This window comes from Oncorhynchus keta, chromosome 12 (assembly GCF_023373465.1).
Source record: "Oncorhynchus keta strain PuntledgeMale-10-30-2019 chromosome 12, Oket_V2, whole genome shotgun sequence".
Classification (NCBI taxonomy): domain Eukaryota; kingdom Metazoa; phylum Chordata; class Actinopteri; order Salmoniformes; family Salmonidae; genus Oncorhynchus; species Oncorhynchus keta.
The window spans coordinates 49993215-50011320 of NC_068432.1; the positions used below are offsets into that span (position 1 = coordinate 49993215).

Here is an 18106-nt window from a genome sequence, read left to right on the forward strand (position 1 = left end):
AATTGCAGCTATGCCACCTAGCCTAGGCTATATGAATTTGTGTAGGTAGCTCTTAACTCGGGGTTTATAGTGACGTTGCAGGGGGAAATCACCATCTTAACTAGGGCTGTTCTGGTGACCGTATTACCGCCTCACCGGGAGTCATGACCGCAGTAAAATTCCACGTGACTGTTGGGTCTCCAGTAGTCTCCTTTTATCCATTCTGGACATAGTTTGTAGTACCCAACTCGCTAACAACCTTCAGGTGTACTAATGGCCTGGAACTCAGGGATCTATTGTCCCTCTAACCACTCTTTTATTTTTTTTAATTTTTATTTCACCTTTATTTAACCAGGTAGGCTAGTTGAGAACAAGTTCTCATTTGCAACTGCGACTCTGACATCAATGCAAATTAAATCTAAAGTCACATCAAACACTTATCATCAAAACAGTATCGTGCTTTTAAAACTCACCTCACTGTGATTTGATCCAATTTAAAGATGGAAGTTCAACAGCAGGTTGAAACTGAGTGTAAAACATGGTCATTGTGGATGTTGATTCAAAGCCTAACATAATGAAACAGACGGCGCTTTCTAAAGGGGGTGATTAATTCCAAAACACCAATATGAATATTAGTTAATGCATATGCATAGGCCTGTATATGAGCCCAATCAGCCTATATTACGGGTGGCAGAAAAACGTTTACAAATATGCTTTTTTATTTTACCTTTTTTATTTTACCTTTTTTATTTTACCAGGTAAGTTGACTGAGGACACGTTCTCATTTACAGCAACGACCTGGGGAATAGTTACAGGGGAGAGGAGGGGGGGGGATGAATGAGCCAATTTGGAAGCTGGGGATGATTAGGTGACCATGATGGTACGAGGGCCAGATTGGGAATTTATCCAGGACACCAGGGTTAACACCCTTACTCTTATAAGTACCATGGGATCTTTAATAATCACAGAGAGTTAGGACGGACACCCGTTTTAACGTCCCATCTGAAAGACGACACCCTACACTGTGTGATTTTTAACATGTCTTTTGGTACGTAATTGGTCTAGCTAGCCTATACTCCAAAATGAAACATTCTAGTAATCACCTTTTTGAGTGTGGACTGTATTATTATGTATAGTGGATGGTTACCTTATTCTACACGTCACATTTATGCTCGCTCAACATAGCCACTTCATATGAGCACTCGGTCCGCAATGGACTGGCCTACAGCCTGTGGCATGGTGCACAGCCACTTATACAAGGGTGGGTCTAATCCTGAATGCTGGTTAGTTAAAACCGCATTCCAGCCAGTGTCTATTCCACAAATTACCACTGGCTAAATCTATGATCTTAAAATGCCTATTTACTCAGATGGAACAGACTGCAAACCACTTTTTGTGATGGTGAATATTAAATGGATTTGATTAGACATTAATATGAATATTAAATGGGTTTTATTAGACCATAACCGGCTGACAAAATGTCATCACCGATTCACCCCTAATCTTAACTCAATACATTGCTTTTTTAAATAAAACAGTATTGCTTTTTTTTTTGTCATGCTGTGTCAGGATATGAAACTTTTTCATTCTCTGTCCTATCTTAACCTGCTTATCTGATTTTAATCTGGGTCTGTCTCTGTGTTCTCTGGTTGCGAGTGACTCTACTCGGTCTCAGTATGGTTGTAACCCTGTTCTTTCTCTTTCTGGTCCCCCAGTACGGTTACAGCAGCACATTCCAGTGGGGTGGAGTCAGCCAGCTCCAGTGACTCTGAGAGCAGCTCAGGGTCAGAGTCAGGCAGTGAGAGCGGTGAGAGTGGGACAGAGGCCCCCCCACAGCCCCTCAGGAGTAGTAGCCCACCTGTGACAAAGGTACAATCACACAGCACACTGATTAGTCATGCACTCAGAACACTTAAGTAATGTGCTTTGATCATATATACACTGTGGGGTCGAATTTCCTGGACACAAATTAAAGTCCTGGACTAAAATAAACTTGCTCAATGGACAATCTCAGAACTACATTTAGGCCTCTAATCTGTGCCTGGTCCGATATGGTTCTTTACAGTGATGTTATATTGTCGGTCTTGTCTAACTCTCAGGCAACTTGCTTTGTCTTTTAATTGATACAGTGCCAGTCAAACGTTTGGACACACCTATTCATTCCAGGGTTTTTCTTTATTTTTTAAATTATTTTCTACATTGTAGAATAATAGTGAAGACATCAAAACTATGAAATAACACATGGAATCATGTAGTAACCTAAGAAAAGTGTTAAACAAATCTAAATATATTTGAGATTCTTCCCAAGTAGCCACCCTTTGCCTTAATGACCGCTTTGCACACTCTTGGCATTCTCTCAACCAGCTTCATGAAGTAGTCACCTGGAATGCATTTCAATCAACAGGTGTGCCTTGTTAAAAATTAATTATTGGATTTTTTTCCTCTGCGTTTGAGCCAATCAGTTGTGTTGTAACAAGGTAGGGGTGGTATATAGAAGTGAGCCCAATTTGGAAAAAAGACCAAGTCTGTATTATGGCAAGAACAGCTCAAATAAGCAAAGAGAAACGACAGTCAATATAGAACATTTGAAGAACTTTGACAGTTTCTTCCAGTAGAAATCTGTCGTTTTGGTCTGATGAGACCAAAGGACAGATTCCCACCGTTCTATTGTTTGTGATTCTTGGCCCCAGCAAGTCTCTTCTTCTTATTGGTGTCCTTTAGTAGTGGTTTCTTTGCAGCACTTCGACCATGAAGGCCTGATTCATACAGTCTCCTCTGAACAGTTGCTGTTGAGATGTCTGTTACTTGAACTCTGTGAAGCATTTATTTGGGCTGCAATTTCTGAGGTGCAGTTAACTCTAATGAACTTATCCTCTGTAGCAGAGGTAACTCTGTCTTCCTTTCCTGTGGCGGTCCTCATGAGAGCCAGTTTCATCATGACTCTTGATGGTTTTTGTGACTGCACTTGAAGAAACTTTCAAAGTTCTTCAAATGTTCCATGTTGACTGACCTTCATGTCTTAAAGTAATGATGGACTGTCTTCAGTATACCAACCCTACCTTGTCATAACAACTGATTGTCTCAAACGCATTAAGAAGGAAAGAAATTCCACAAATTAACTTTTAACAAGGCACACACCTGTTAATTGAAATTATTTGTTTAACACTTTTCTTAGGTTACTACATGAGTCCATATGTGTTATTTCATAGTTTTGATGTCTTCACTTTTATTCTACAATTGAGAAAATAGTAATACAAAAAATAAAGAAATCTTTGAATCAGTAGGAGTCAACTTTTGACTGGTACTAAAATATATATATTTTATTTATTTATTTTTGTGTTAATGACTGGAGTAGCATGGTTTCCAGGTGTTTGATTCCATTCGTTCTGTTCCAGCCATTCTTATGAGCCGTCCTCCCCTCAGCAGCCACCCACTAATATATATTTGCGTTTCTTTTCATTGATCGTATATTGTCTGTCCAGGCGGAGGGCCCCGTGGTGACTAACTGGCAGTTGAACAACTGGATCAGAGTGAGCCAGCAGAACCCCAGCACAGAGAGCCAGAGTGATGCTCTACTGAGCCCTCTACCCAAACAGCAGCAGAGCCATGAGGAGGAGGCCATTCCTCCCAGGGACTACAAATCCCACACACCCCCACGTCGCTCAGAGTTCAGTGACGGCGAAGCCAAACCTCAACGCAGTGAAGAAGCTGCCCGCAACCAGCATGTCCAACTCAAGTCCCCGGCCGCCTCGCACGTTGGGAACAGCAGCAACAGCAGCAGCAGTCAGAGAAAGACCGTGGGGAACAAACACCCCTCTAGACCAGCCAAGGCTCCCCGACCTAAAGACCCTCAGGCTGGGTTACAGGTGGAGAGTGTGGAGGTGGTCCCCCGTGACAAAGACACCTCGTTCACAGACAAGCCAAAGGTCAAAACGAAAACCGGCCACAGCAATAGCAAGAGCAGCGGAGCCAAAACAAACAGCAGGAAGCCTGCCAAGCGTGGCACCTCTGAGAAGAAGACCGAACAACCAGAGTCACAGGGTGGCCCCAAGGTCACTCTGGTGCTGGACTGTAAGCGGGAGAAGTCTCCTAGTCCCAGTCCTGCCCAGGAGGTAGACCAGCCAGCCCCAGCTGTGGTGAAGACCATCGGTGTCAGGACGGAGACCCTCCCGGCCCCTCAGAAGGGCCAAAAGAAGCCCCGGCGCCACTCTCTAGACCCAGCACACAAGGCCAAGCGGGAGTCCTCAGCCAAAGCTTCCAGGGTCTGCCAAGGTCCTCCACGGGCCCTGCTGGTAAAGATAGAATTGAGCCTGCTGTCCAGGGTTCCCTCCCAGGGCTCCAGGCCTTCTTCAGGGGGACAGGAGCCAGCCATCAGGAAGGGACCCAACACGGCCCCCGAGAGGGGGGACAGCAACCCCGCTGCCCCCATCCCTACCAAAGTCTGCAAGAAGAGACCGGTAGGTTGGCTTTTTATGATGAAATGGTATTCGTGGTGTTGTTGATTAGTAGTGGTTGTTGTTTTTTGCTTGATGAGCTGGTTTGGGTTCTGCAGTCCTTAGTAGTAGTAGTAGTAGTAGTAGTAGTAGTAACCTTCTCCCACTCCTAGCCAAGTGTATCAACAGTCCTATCGTACTCTAAAACACAAGGGGGTTGTGCTTGCTATCATCCCGGCAGACAGTGTCTAGTACTTCCTGTACACCTTCCTATTACGTAACCATTACGGCAACCGTCCGCAACCGCAGGTCTCTCCAGAGGGTGGTGCGGTCAGCCCAACTCATCACCGGGGGCACACTGCCTGCCCTCCAGGACACCTACCCCCCCCCATCAAGGGCCTGATGCTACACCTGAGCCACACCCTGTTCACCCTGCTACCATCTAGAAGGCGGAGACTGTGCAGGTGCATCAAAGCTGGGACCGAGAGCCTGAGAAACAGCTTCTATCTCCAGGCCATCAGACTGTTAAACAGCCACCATTAGCAGGCGGCAGGGTAGTGGTTAGAGCATTGGACTAGTAACCGAAAGGTTGCAAGTTCAAATCCCCGAGTTGACAAGGTACAAATCTGTCGTTCTGCCCCTGAACAGGGAGTTACCCCACTGTTCCCAGGCCGTCATTGAAAATAATAATTTTTTCTTAACTGACTTGCCTAGTAAAATAAAGGTAAAAAAATATATATATATTTTTTTTTTAAAGGCCTCCGCCCTGAACTTCAGTCACTGTTACAAGCCAGCTATCACCCAGTACTCTACCCTGCACCTTAGTGACTAACGTATGCCAGGAAAACATTCTTCACACCATTACACTACCGCCGCCAGCCTGTACTGTTGACACCATGCAGGATGGGGCCATGGACTCATGCTGCATCCATCAAATCCTGACTCTGCCATCATCATGACGCAACAGAGAACCAGGATTTGTTCGGACCAGGCAATGTTTTTCCACTCCTCAATTGTCCAGTGTTGGTGATCTCGTGCCCACGGAAGCTGCTTCTTCATCTTCTTGTTTTTAGCTGATAGGAGTGGAACCCTGTGTGGTCGTCTGCTGCAAATAGCCAATCCGTGACGAGGAACGATGTGTTGTGCGTTCTGAGATGCCGCTCTGCGAACCACTTGTTGTACTGCTCCGTTATTTGCCTGTTTGTGGTCTAGCCTGTTAGCTTGCACCATTCTTGCCATTCTCCTTTGACCTCTCAAGCTTCTTTTATTTTTTTCCGACCCCACGTAACTGCCGCTGACTGGATGTTTTTTTTGTCGTACCTTCCTCTGTTATCGCTAGACACTCGTGCGTGAAAAAGCCCAGGAGGCCAGCTGTTTCTGAGATACTGTAACCGAGGCGCCTGGCGCTGACTATCATAACACGCTCAGTTGTTTAGGTCACTCATTGTGGCACATTTTAGCGTTCAATCAAACCGTAGCGGAAAGTCTCCTATATAACTACTGTCTATACACACCATCCTATATAACTACTGTATATACACACCATCCTATATAACTACTGTCTATACACACCATCCTATAGAACTACTGTCTATACACACCATCCTATATAACTACTGTCTATACACACACCATCCTATAGAACTACTGTCTATACACCATCCTATAGAACTACTGTCTATACACACCATCCTATAGAACTACTGTCTATACTGTCTATACACACCATCCTATATAACTACTGTCTATACTGTCTATACACACCATCCTATATAACTACTGTCTATACACAACATCCTATAGAACTACTGTCTATACACACCATCCTATAGAACTACTGTCTATACACACCATCCTATATAACTACTGTCTATACACACCATCCTATATAACTACTGTCTATACACACCATCCTATATAACTACTGTCTATACACACACCATCCTATATAACTACTGTCTATACACACCATCCTATATAACTACTGTCTATACACACCATCCTATATAACTACTGTCTATACACACCATCCTATATAACTACTGTCTATACACACCATCCTATATAACTACTGTCTATACACACCATCCTATATAACTACTGTCTATACACACCATCCTATAGAACTACTGTCTTTACACACCATCCTATATAACTACTGTCTATACACACCATCCTACATAACTACTATCTATACACACCATCCTATAGAACTACTGTCTTTACACACCATCCTATATAACTACTGTCTATACACACCATCCTATATAACTACTGTCTATACTGTCTATACACACCATCCTATAGAACTACTGTCTTTACACACCATCCTATATAACTACTGTCTATACACACCATCCTATAGAACTACTGTCTATACACACCATCCTATAGAACTACTGTCTATACACACCATCCTATAGAACTACTGTCTATACACACCATCCTATAGAACTACTGTCTATACACACCATCCTATATAACTACTGTCTATACACACCATCCTATAGAACTACTGTCTATACACACCATCCTATAGAACTACTGTCTATACACACCATCCTATAGAACTACTGTCTATACACACCATCCTATAGAACTACTGTCTATACACACACCATCCTATAGAACTACTGTCTATACACACACCATCCTATATAACTACTGTCTATACACACCATCCTATATAACTACTGTCTATACACACCATCCTGTATAACTACTGACTATACACACCATCCTATATAACTACTGTCTATACTGTCTATACACACCATCCTATATAACTACTGTCTATACTGTCTATACACACCATCCTATATAACTACTGTCTATACTGTCTATACACACCATCCTATAGAACTACTGTCTATACACACCATCCTATAGAACTACTGTCTATACACACCATCCTATAGAACTACTGTCTATACACACCATCCTATAGAACTACTGTCTATACACACCATCCTATAGAACTACTGTCTATACACACCATCCTATAGAACTACTGTCTATACACACCATCCTATAGAACTACTGTCTATACACACCATCCTATAGAACTACTGTCTATACTGTCTATACACACCATCCTATATAACTACTGTCTATACTGTCTATACACACCATCCTATAGAACTACTGTCTATACACACCATCCTATAGAACTACTGTCTATACACACCATCCTATATAACTACTGTCTATACACACCATCCTATATAACTACTGTCTATACTGTCTATACACACCATCCTATATAACTACTGTCTATACTGTCTATACACACCATCCTATAGAACTACTGTCTATACACACCATCCTATAGAACTACTGTCTATACACACCATCCTTTAGAACTACTGTCTATACACACCATCCTATAGAACTACTGTCTATACACACCATCCTTTAGAACTACTGTCTATACACACCATCCTTTAGAACTACTGTCTATACACACCATCCTTTAGAACTACTGTCTATACACACCATCCTTTAGAACTACTGTCTATACACACCATCCTTTAGAACTACTGTCTATACACACCATCCTTTAGAACTACTGTCTATACACACCATCCTGTATAACTACTGTCTATACACACCATCCTGTATAACTACTGTCTATACACACCATCCTATATAACTACTGTCTATACACACCATTCCATAATAACTACTGGCCATACTGTCTATACACACCATCCTATATATATATATATATTCTGAACTCTGCATAGGCTAATTTTTTTATATATATTTTTGATTCCTTTCTTTGTAGTTTTGGTAATGTGTGTGTATTGTGAGGTATTGCTGCACTGTTGAAGCCAGAAACATTTAGCTGCACCTACGATATGTGTACACAACCAATTTTGATCACATTTAGAGACCAGTCCTATGGCTTAGTTCCAAAAATTGAGTCGAACCAGTACCTGGTTTGTTTTCTTTGGCTCTCTGCTCATTGAGGTGAACAGGGCAGCCTGGCCTCCTTCAGAAGGCTCTTATCGAGGCTGTGCGTCATTGCCCATCTGAGGGCTGCCAACCTGTACGGTTGGCTAACATTATAAAGTGGTTGTACTATGATAATGGTGGTTTCGCCATAGAAGCTTGGTTCGTTCTTTCTATAACTGGAAGAAGAGCGAGCCTCTCGCTAATACGTTTTGTTTCTCAGGCTGAGAAGGATGTGAAAACCGTGCCAAGGAAGAAGCCAAAGCTGCAGAAAGATCTTAAACCCTCCACTTCAGGTCCTGGTTCCCGCAAGTCTGAGTGAGTAACACTACACCTGCTCTCTCGTGTCCTCCTCCTCCTAGCTAGTGAGTAGCACAACACCTGCTCTCTCTCCTCCTCCTCCTAGCTAGTGAGTAACACTACACCTGCTCTCTCTCCTCCTCCTCCTCCTAGCTAGAGTAACACTACACCTGCTCTCTCTCCTCCTCCTACCTAGTGAGTAACATTACACCTGCTCTCTCTCCTCCTCCTCCTAGCTAGTGAGTAGCACAACACCTGCTCTCTCATGTCCTCCTCCTCCTACCTAGTGAGTAACACTACACCTGCTCTCTCTCCTCCTCCTCCTCCTAGCTAGTGAGTAACACTACACCTGCTCTCTCTCCTCCTCCTCCTCCTACCTAGTGAGTAACACTACACCTGCTCTCTCTCTCTCCCCTCCTCCTCCTAGCTAGTGAGTAACACTACACCTGCTCTCTCTCTCCCTTCCTCCTCCTACCTAGTGAGTAACACTACACCTGCTCTCTCTCTCTCCCCTCCTCCTCCTAGCTAGTGAGTAACACTACACCTGCTCTCTCTCTCTCCCTTCCTCCTCCTAGCTAGTGAGTGACACTACACCTGCTCTCTCTCCTCCTAGCTAGTGAGTAACACTACACCTGCTCTCTCCTCCTCCTCCTCCTAGCTAGTAAGTAACACTACACCTGCTCTCTCTCTCCTCCTCCTAGCTAGTAAGTAACACTACACCTGCTCTCTCTCCTCCTCCTCCTAGCTAGTGAGTAACACTACACCTACTCTCTCTCCACCTCCTCCTCCTCGCTAGTGAGTAACACTACACCTGCTCTCTCTCCTCCTCCTAGCTCGTGAGTAACACCACACCTGCTCTCTCTCCTCCTCCTCCTCCTAGCTAGTGAGTAACACTACACCTGCTCTCTCTCCTCCTCCTCCTAGCTAGTGAGTAACACTACACCTGCTCTCTCTCTCTCTCCTCCTAGTTAGTGTCTTCATATCTATGCAGCGGATCCATCCACCCATAGCTTCTCTGCCCCAAACTACTTCTGGTATATCATTCTTCTTGTTTACCTTTTAACATTACAACGATATTGGAGATGCATCAAAGAAAAGGTTTGGTGATTTCCAAGCACCTTAATTACATCTCATTTGGCCATATGCCACCCTAGAGACTGGTCTGGGTGTCAGACTTGGAAAGTCCCCCAATAGAGATCAACAGCATTCCTCTTCCCCCTCATTCTACTCTCCCCTCTGTAACATGCTGTCTGGCCTGCTTTCTCACAGGACTGAGAGGAAGCGGTCTAAGGGGGCTCCTGTCCCTCTGCTGCAACCCACCGCCACTCAGGACCCTGGGAAAGGGCAGGGGGGCCACAAACGGCATGCGGTGGATGCCCCAGAGCCTAGCACAGCATCTGCAGCCCACCGCAGGGACAGGGAGGCCTCCACACCTGTCAAGCACAAGAAGAGCACTGGAAAACAACGCACAGAGCATGCCAAGGTCGTATATTTGAGTCATACATTAACGCATGTGTGTGAGATGTTTTAATGTTATACAAAGGAAAGAAGCTCAATATTTACGTCGCATTAATTGGTTGTATGAAGCTTTGTATGATATAAATGAGAATCGGATGTTGATATGAAGGCTGTTCTAATACTGTCTCGTCTGTGGTCCTGGCAGAAAGGCCTCAAGAGCAGCGTTGCCTTCTCCGTGCCTTCCCAGCCCACCGGGGCCGCCCTGTCCTCCAGACCCCTGCTCCAGTTCGAAGAGCGGTAAACGTCCCTCCCTGTTTGTCATTGTTGTGTGGGTGGCCATTTCTCCATCTCTCTCTAAGGGGTATTGTTGTGTCTGATCTGTAACTCTGTTCCTGCCGCCCACAGGCAGCAGCCAGTGGAGTATCACATGAAGGAAGCCAAAACACTCAAGCACAAGGCAGATGCCACGGTAACCTTCCCCTCCTTTCTCTCTCTCACGTCTACATTTCTCTTTCACTTTCTCATAAGAGACGAGCTCGGTGGATTCGGTGTCCCAATTTTAAATCAAGGTCCCTGTGTGTTTTTAATCCAGCCGGATAAGGTGGGCAAAGCTTTCAACTACCTAGATGCTGCCATGTCCTTCGTGGAGAGCGGCATCGCTATGGAAACCGATCCCCAGACCCCGAAGTCGGCGTATACGATGTTCGCTGAAACCTTGGATCTGATCAAGTGAGCAACCCCAAAACATACATGTACTAGATGGGGCTTCTTAGCTGTCGTTAGTAGTCTATGTGGGGCTTCTTAGCTGTAGTTAGTAGTCTATGTGGGGCTTCTTAGCTGTAGTTAGTAGTCTATGTGGGGCTTCTTAGCTGTAGTGAGTAGTCTGTGTGGGGCTTCTTAGCTGTAGTTAGTAGTCTATGTGGGGCTTCTTAGCTGTAGTGAGTAGTCTGTGGGGCTTCTTAGCTGTAGTGAGTAGTCTGTGTGGGGCTTCTTAGCTGTAGTGAGTAGTCTGTGTGGGGCTTCTTAGCTGTAGTGAGTAGTCTGTGTGGGGCTTCTTAGCTGTAGTGAGTAGTCTGTGTGGGGCTTCTTAGCTGTAGTGAGTAGTCTGTGTGGGGCTTCTTAGCTGTAGTGAGTAGTCTGTGTGGGGCTTCTTAGCTGTAGTGAGTAGTCTGTGTGGGGCTTCTTAGCTGTAGTGAGTAGTCTGTGTGGGGCTTCTTAGCTGTAGTGAGTAGTCTGTGTGGGGCTTCTTAGCTGTAGTGAGTAGTCTATGTGGGGCTTCTTAGCTGTAGTGAGTAGTCTATGTGGGGCTTCTTAGCTGTAGTGAGTAGTCTGTGTGGGGCTTCTTAGCTGTAGTGAGTAGTCTGTGGGGCTTCTTAGCTGTAGTGAGTAGTCTGTGGGGCTTCTTAGCTGTAGTGAGTAGTCTATGTGGGGCTTCTTAGCTGTAGTGAGTAGTCTGTGTGGGGCTTCTTAGCTGTAGTGAGTAGTCTGTGTGGGGCTTCTTAGCTGTAGTGAGTAGTCTATGTGGGGCTTCTTAGCTGTAGTGAGTAGTCTGTGGGGCTTCTTAGCTGTAGTGAGTAGTCTATGTGGGGCTTCTTAGCTGTAGTGAGTAGTCTGTGTGGGGCTTCTTAGCTGTAGTGAGTAGTCTGTGGGGCTTCTTAGCTGTAGTGAGTAGTCTGTGTGGGGCTTCTTAGCTGTAGTGAGTAGTCTGTGGGGCTTCTTAGCTGTAGTGAGTAGTCTATGTGGGGCTTCTTAGCTGTAGTGAGTAGTCTGTGTGGGGCTTCTTAGCTGTAGTGAGTAGTCTGTGTGGCTTCTTAGCTGTAGTGAGTAGTCTATGTGGGGCTTCTTAGCTGTAGTGAGTAGTCTATGTGGGGCTTCTTAGCTGTAGTGAGTAGTCTGTGTGGGGCTTCTTAGCTGTAGTGAGTAGTCTGTGGGGCTTCTTAGCTGTAGTGAGTAGTCTGTGGGGCTTCTTAGCTGTAGTGAGTAGTCTGTGGGGCTTCTTAGCTGTAGTGAGTAGTCTATGTGGGGCTTCTTAGCTGTAGTGAGTAGTCTGTGTGGGGCTTCTTAGCTGTAGTGAGTAGTCTGTGTGGCTTCTTAGCTGTAGTGAGTAGTCTATGTGGGGCTTCTTAGCTGTAGTGAGTAGTCTATGTGGGGCTTCTTAGCTGTAGTGAGTGGTCTATGTGGGGCTTCTTAGCTGTAGTGAGTAGTCTATGTGGGGCTTCTTAGCTGTAGTGAGTAGTCTATGCACAGAATGATAGAAACAATGTAATTCCATTTTTCTATGATCTAAGTACTCCCTCTACTGTCCCCTGCTGACGCAACTCAATTTGGATGTGTGATCTAGGACAGGATGTGAGACTCTCCTCTGCTTTACTGTGTCTGCTGTGCTTTGGCTAGTTGTGTGTTGTTGTCGTTTTAAATACCACGTCTGTTGGTCTTCACAGATTTATACTGAAACTAAAGGGCTCTGTGAACCCCTCGGCTCCTGCTACAGACAAGGACTTTACAGTTTTATGGTAAATAGATAACCGCAACTATATATTTCTGTTAAATGTAACCAAAATGTAAAGTAGTGGTACATTTGGATCCATTTTTACCTCAGAAGTCATTTAAATGAAATGTTCCTCGGAGAGGAATTATGAGAATGTAACCTTTGTTATTTTCTGTCTGGCAGCATGAGGGGCCTGTCCCTTCTACAGATGGCCATGTTTCGCTACAAACGAGAAGCAGCACTTAAGTATTCAAGGACCCTGACAGATCATTTCAAGGTAGGCTTCTATTATGTGTTTGTCCTTTTGGTTCTGAGGAATCAACCGGGGGGAGGTCTGGGGACTCGACCGGGGGAGTTCTGGGGACTCGACCGGGGGAGTTCTGGGGACTCGACCGGGGGAGTTCTGGGGACTCGACCGGGGGAGTTCTGGGGACTCGACCGGGGGAGTTCTGGGGACTCGACCGGGGGAGGTCTGGGGACTCGACCGGGGGAGGTCTGGGGACTCGACCGGGGGAGTTCTGGGGACTCGACCGGGGGAGGTCTGGGGACTCGACCGGGGGAGTTCTGGGGACTCGACCGGGGGAGGTCTGGGGACTCGACCGGGGGAGGTCTGGGGACTCGACCGGGGGAGGTCTGGGGACTCGACCGGGGGAGGTCTGGGGACTCGACCGGGGGAGGTCTGGGGACTCGACCGGGGGAGGTCTGGGGACTCGACCGGGGGAGGTCTGAAGTCGCAGACGAGCCAGAAGTTTCACCGGATGTATAAATCTGAAGCGTCCGGTTGGCATTTCCACTCACCACCAACTATTGTGACGAGAGGAAGTGGATGGAGCGAGATGGATTTTGGCCGTCATTCTGCTAATTTTCTCATCGATTTTTATTTATTTATTTATTACCATTTTGATCTCCATACAGTATTCTGTTTCCAAAACTAGAATCTGTTTTATGAAGAGTGGACTACAACTTTTGTTTTATTTACTTTTTGCCCAAGTTTCCAAAAATGTAATTGTTTAGGGTTGGAAAATTGAATATATTGCACACACGCACTTCAGAGTAGGCGTTCCCTAATGGAAATATGCAAATACATGCTAGAACGTGCCAATAGGATCTCGTTAGCTTGTGCTTGGCACTGCCCACCTCTCTGCTTTTGTTCTGCCCAATATGATTCATTTGCTCCCATTGGAAACGACAGGCTGTGGTCCATCTTGGCTGAGTTGAATAAAATAAAAATCTTGGCTTAGTTAAATAAAATAAAGATCTTGGGTTAGTTAAATAAAATAAAGATCTTGGGTTAGTTAAATAAAATAAAGATCTTGGCTTAGTTATAAAAAAAACATCATTGCTGAAGTGCATTTTTTTGTTGTCCGGGTCTAGATCAATGACTGTAAATATGAACGGACAAAGCCACCGATTTATTGAGGCCAAATTAATTTAAAGAAGATTGCAATTTTCCCATTCACTCATGGGGGGATCCTGTTTTCTGCAAACAATGACTGCAGTACCGTGGTCGGTCTTAAACTTCCATGGTTTCAATGAGAGGGGGCAGTCATTCTCCCCTGGTCTAAATCTATACTGAACAAAAATATAAACGTAAGGTGTTGGGCCCATCGTCACCGCTTGGAAGTAGGGATGATGTAGCACCCCCTGAAAAATCTGAAGACATTTCTTTCACAAGTAGTGCTCTGGGCCTTTTTAATAGTCTTGTATTAGCTGACCGATATAGCCGTCTGCAGCGCAGGCAAACATGTCTCCCCCAGGTGTGGCATATCAAGAAGCTGATTAAACAGCATGAGCACCACACAGGTGCACCTTGTGCCGGGGACAATACAAAGCCACTCTAAAATGTGCAGTTTTGTCACATAAGACAATGCCACAGATGTCTCAAGTTATTAGGGAGTGTGCAATTGGCATGCTGTCTGCAGGAATGTCCACCAGAGCTGTTGCAAGATAATTGAATGTGAATTTTTCTACCATAAGCCGTCTCCAACATCGTTTTAGAGAATTTGGCAGTACGTCCAACCGGCCTCACAACCTCAGACCACGTGTAACCATGTCTGAGAAAAGCTATCCGAACAGCTGATGAAACTGAGGAGTATTTATGTCTGTAATGAAGCCCTTTTGTGGGGAAAATCTCATGTCTGAGCCTGGCTCCTCAGTGGGTGGGCCTATGCCCTCCCAGGCCCACCCATGGCTGTGCCCCTGTCCAGTCATGTGAAATCCATAGATTAGGGCCTAATGAATTTATTTCTATTGACTGATTTCCTTAAATAAAAATGAAAAACCTTTTTATTTAACTGGACAAGTCAGTTGAGAACAAATTATTATTTATAATGACGGCCAAACCTGGACAACACTGGGCCAATTGTGCGCCGCCCTGTGGGTCTCCCAATCACGGCCGGATGTGATACAGCCTGGATTCGAACCAGGGACTGTAGTGATGCCTCTTGCACTGTAGTGACACCCTTTGTTGCATGTTGCATTTTTTTATATTTTTGTTCGGGATATGTTTCTGGGGAAACCGATCTTTGGAGCAGTCAACCTAATGTTTTTATTTATTTAAACGTTTGAAATAAAAACATAAGACATTGTCTCTCATCCTCCTTTTCAGAGTTCTATAAAGTCTGCAACCCAGGCTCCTTCACCATGTGTCTCAAAGTAAGTCTTTCATCTAATACCTATATAGACTGTTGTAGATCTGTGTTTGTATATATTATGGATCCCCATTTAGTTCCTGCCAAGGCAGCAGCTACTCTTCCTGGGGGTTTATTATGGATCCCCATTTAGTTCCTGCCAAGGCAACAGCTACTCTTCCTGGGAGTTTATTATGGATCCCCATTTAGTTCCTGCCAAGGCAGCAGCTACTCTACCTGGGGGTTTATTATGGATCCCCATTTAGTTCCTGCCAAGGCAACAGCTACTCTTCCTGGGGGTTTATTATGGATCCCCATTTAGTTCCTGCCAAGGCAGTGGCTACTCTACCTGGGGGTTTATTATGGATCCCCATTTAGTTCCTGCCAAGGCAGTGGCTACTCTACCTGGGGGTTTATTATGGATCCCCATTTAGTTCCTGCCAAGGCAGCAGCTACTCTACCTGGGGGTTTATTATTGGTCCCCATTTAGTTCATGCCAAGGCAGTGGCTACTCTACCTGGGGGTTTATTATGGATCCCCATTTAGTTCCTGCCAAGGCAGTAGCTACTCTACCTGGGGTTTATTATGGATCCCCATTTAGTTCCTGCCAAAGCAGAAGCTACTCTTCCTGGGGTTTATTATGGATCCCCATTTAGTTCCTGCCAAAGCAGGAGCTACTCTTCCTGGGGTTTATTGTGGATCCCCATTTAGTTCCTGACAAAGCAGCAGCTACTCTTCCTGGGGTCCATCAAAATAAAGGCAGTTTATACAATTTTAAAAACGTTACAATACATTCACATATTTCACAACACACCGTGTGCCCTCAGGCCCCGACTCCACCACTACCACATATCTACAGTTGTGTGTGTATATAGTGCGTATGTATGTGTCTGTGCCTATGTTTGTGTTGCTTCACAGTCCCTGCTGTTCCATGAGGTGTTTTTTATCTTCTTTAAAAAACATCTACTGCTGGTATCAGTTACCTGATGTGGAATAGAGTTCCATGTAGTCATGGCTCTATGTAGTACTGTGGAATAGAGTTCCATGTAGTCATGGCTCTATGTAGTACTGTGGAATAGAGTTCCATGTAGTCATGGCTCTATGTAGTACTGTGGAATAGAGTTCCATGTAGTCATGGCTCTATGTAGTACTGTGGAATAGAGTTCCATGTAGTCATGGCTCTATGTAGTACTGTGGAATAGAGTTCCATGTAGTCATGGCTCTATGTAGTACTGTGGAATAGAGTTCCATGTAGACATGGCTCTATGTAGTACTGTGGAATAGAGTTCCATGTAGACATGGCTCTATGTAGTACTGTGGAATAGAGTTCCATGTAGACATGGCTCTATGTAGTACTGTGGAATAGAGTTCCATGTAGACATGGCTCTATGTAGTACTGTGGAATAGAGTTCCATGTAGACATGGCTCTATGTAGTACTGTGGAATAGAGTTCCATGTAGACATGGCTCTATGTAGTACTGTGGAATAGAGTTCCATGTAGTCATGGCTCTATGTAGTACTGTGGAATAGAGTTCCATGTAGTCATGGCTCTATGTAGTACTGTGGAATAGAGTTCCATGTAGTCATGGCTCTATGTAGTACTGTGGAATAGAGTTCCATGTAGACATGGCTCTATGTAGTACTGTGGAATAGAGTTCCATGTAGACATGGCTCTATGTAGTACTGTGGAATAGAGTTCCATGTAGTCATGGCTCTATGTAGTACTGTGGAATAGAGTTCCATGTAGACATGGCTCTATGTAGTACTGTGGAATAGAGTTCCATGTAGACATGGCTCTATGTAGTACTGTATGCCTCCCATAGTCTGTTCTAGAAACTGAAGAGACCTCTTGTGACATGTCTTGTGGAGTATGGATGGATGTCTGAGCTGTGTGCCAGTAGTTTAGACAAGACAGCTCGGCGTATTCAACATGTCAATACCTCTCATAAATACAAGTAGTGATGAAGTTAATCTCTCCTCCACTTTGAGCCAGGAGACGTTGATATACATATTATTAATGTTAGCTGTCTGTGTACATCCGAGGGCCAGCCATGCTGCCCTGTTCTGAGCCAATTGCAATTTTTGTAGCACCTGACCACACGACTGAACAGTAGTGGTGCGACAAAACTAGGGCCTGTAGGACCTGCCTTGTTGACAGTGTTGTTAAGAAGGTAGAAACTAGGGCCTGTAGGACCTGCCTTGTTGATAGTGTTGTTAAGAAGGTAGAAACTAGGGCCTGTAGGACCTGCCTTGTTGATAGTGTTGTTAAGAAGGTAGAAACTAGGGCCTGTAGGACCTGCCTTGTTGATAGTGTTGTTAAGAAGGTAGAAACTAGGGCCTGTAGGACCTGCCTTGTTGATAGTGTTGTTAAGAAGGTAGAAACTAGGGCCTGTAGGACCTGCCTTGTTGATAGTGTTGTTAAGAAGGTAGAAACTAGGGCCTGTAGGACCTGCCTTGTTGATAGTGTTGTTAAGAAGGCAGAGTAGCACTTTATTGTAGACCGACCTCCCCCCATCTTTAGTTGATTTAGTTGAGTTTTAGGGTTTAGTAAATGATTTGTCCCTTAGTCTCATGCCCTGGCTTGCTCTCTCTTCCCCAGAAGCACAGGTACCCCATCCCCCATGTCTCCCATGCCGTCTCCTGCCAGCACAGCCAGTTCTGGGCCGGGCTCCAACCACAGCAGCGGGGCGGGGGCAGGCACCGTCAGCACCGTGGCCATTCCACAGGTCATCCAGCAGGTGGCGTCTTCCTACGTCAACATCACGGCACTCTTCCTGAGTGCTCACGACATCTGGGAGCAGGCTGACGAGCTGGCCCACAAAGGCAGTGGTGAGGCGGAGCAAAGGGGAGGGTTAAAGTCACAG

At 45.2% G+C, this 18106-nt stretch overlaps 1 protein-coding gene across 2 annotated transcripts in view; it reads left to right on the forward strand.

Annotated features, from left to right (window-relative positions):
• The window catches only part of LOC118391635 (AF4/FMR2 family member 1-like), a 72703-nt gene that overhangs the window by 50401 nt on the left and 4196 nt on the right, over nt 1-18106 (forward strand). The window contains exons 8-18 of one of the 2 annotated variants that reach the window (XM_052458567.1): nt 1695-1848; nt 3462-4436; nt 8590-8684; nt 9936-10149; nt 10330-10421; nt 10530-10593; nt 10717-10853; nt 12566-12637; nt 12796-12889; nt 15221-15267; nt 17845-18071. In XM_052458567.1, the coding sequence (XP_052314527.1) occupies nt 1695-1848; nt 3462-4436; nt 8590-8684; nt 9936-10149; nt 10330-10421; nt 10530-10593; nt 10717-10853; nt 12566-12637; nt 12796-12889; nt 15221-15267; nt 17845-18071 (2171 nt within the window). Of the gene's footprint in view, nt 1-1694; nt 1849-3461; nt 4437-8589; nt 8685-9935; nt 10150-10329; nt 10422-10529; nt 10594-10716; nt 10854-12565; nt 12638-12795; nt 12890-15220; nt 15268-17841; nt 18072-18106 lie in introns of both variants that reach the window. The other variant, XM_052458566.1, reaches the window with a different exon arrangement.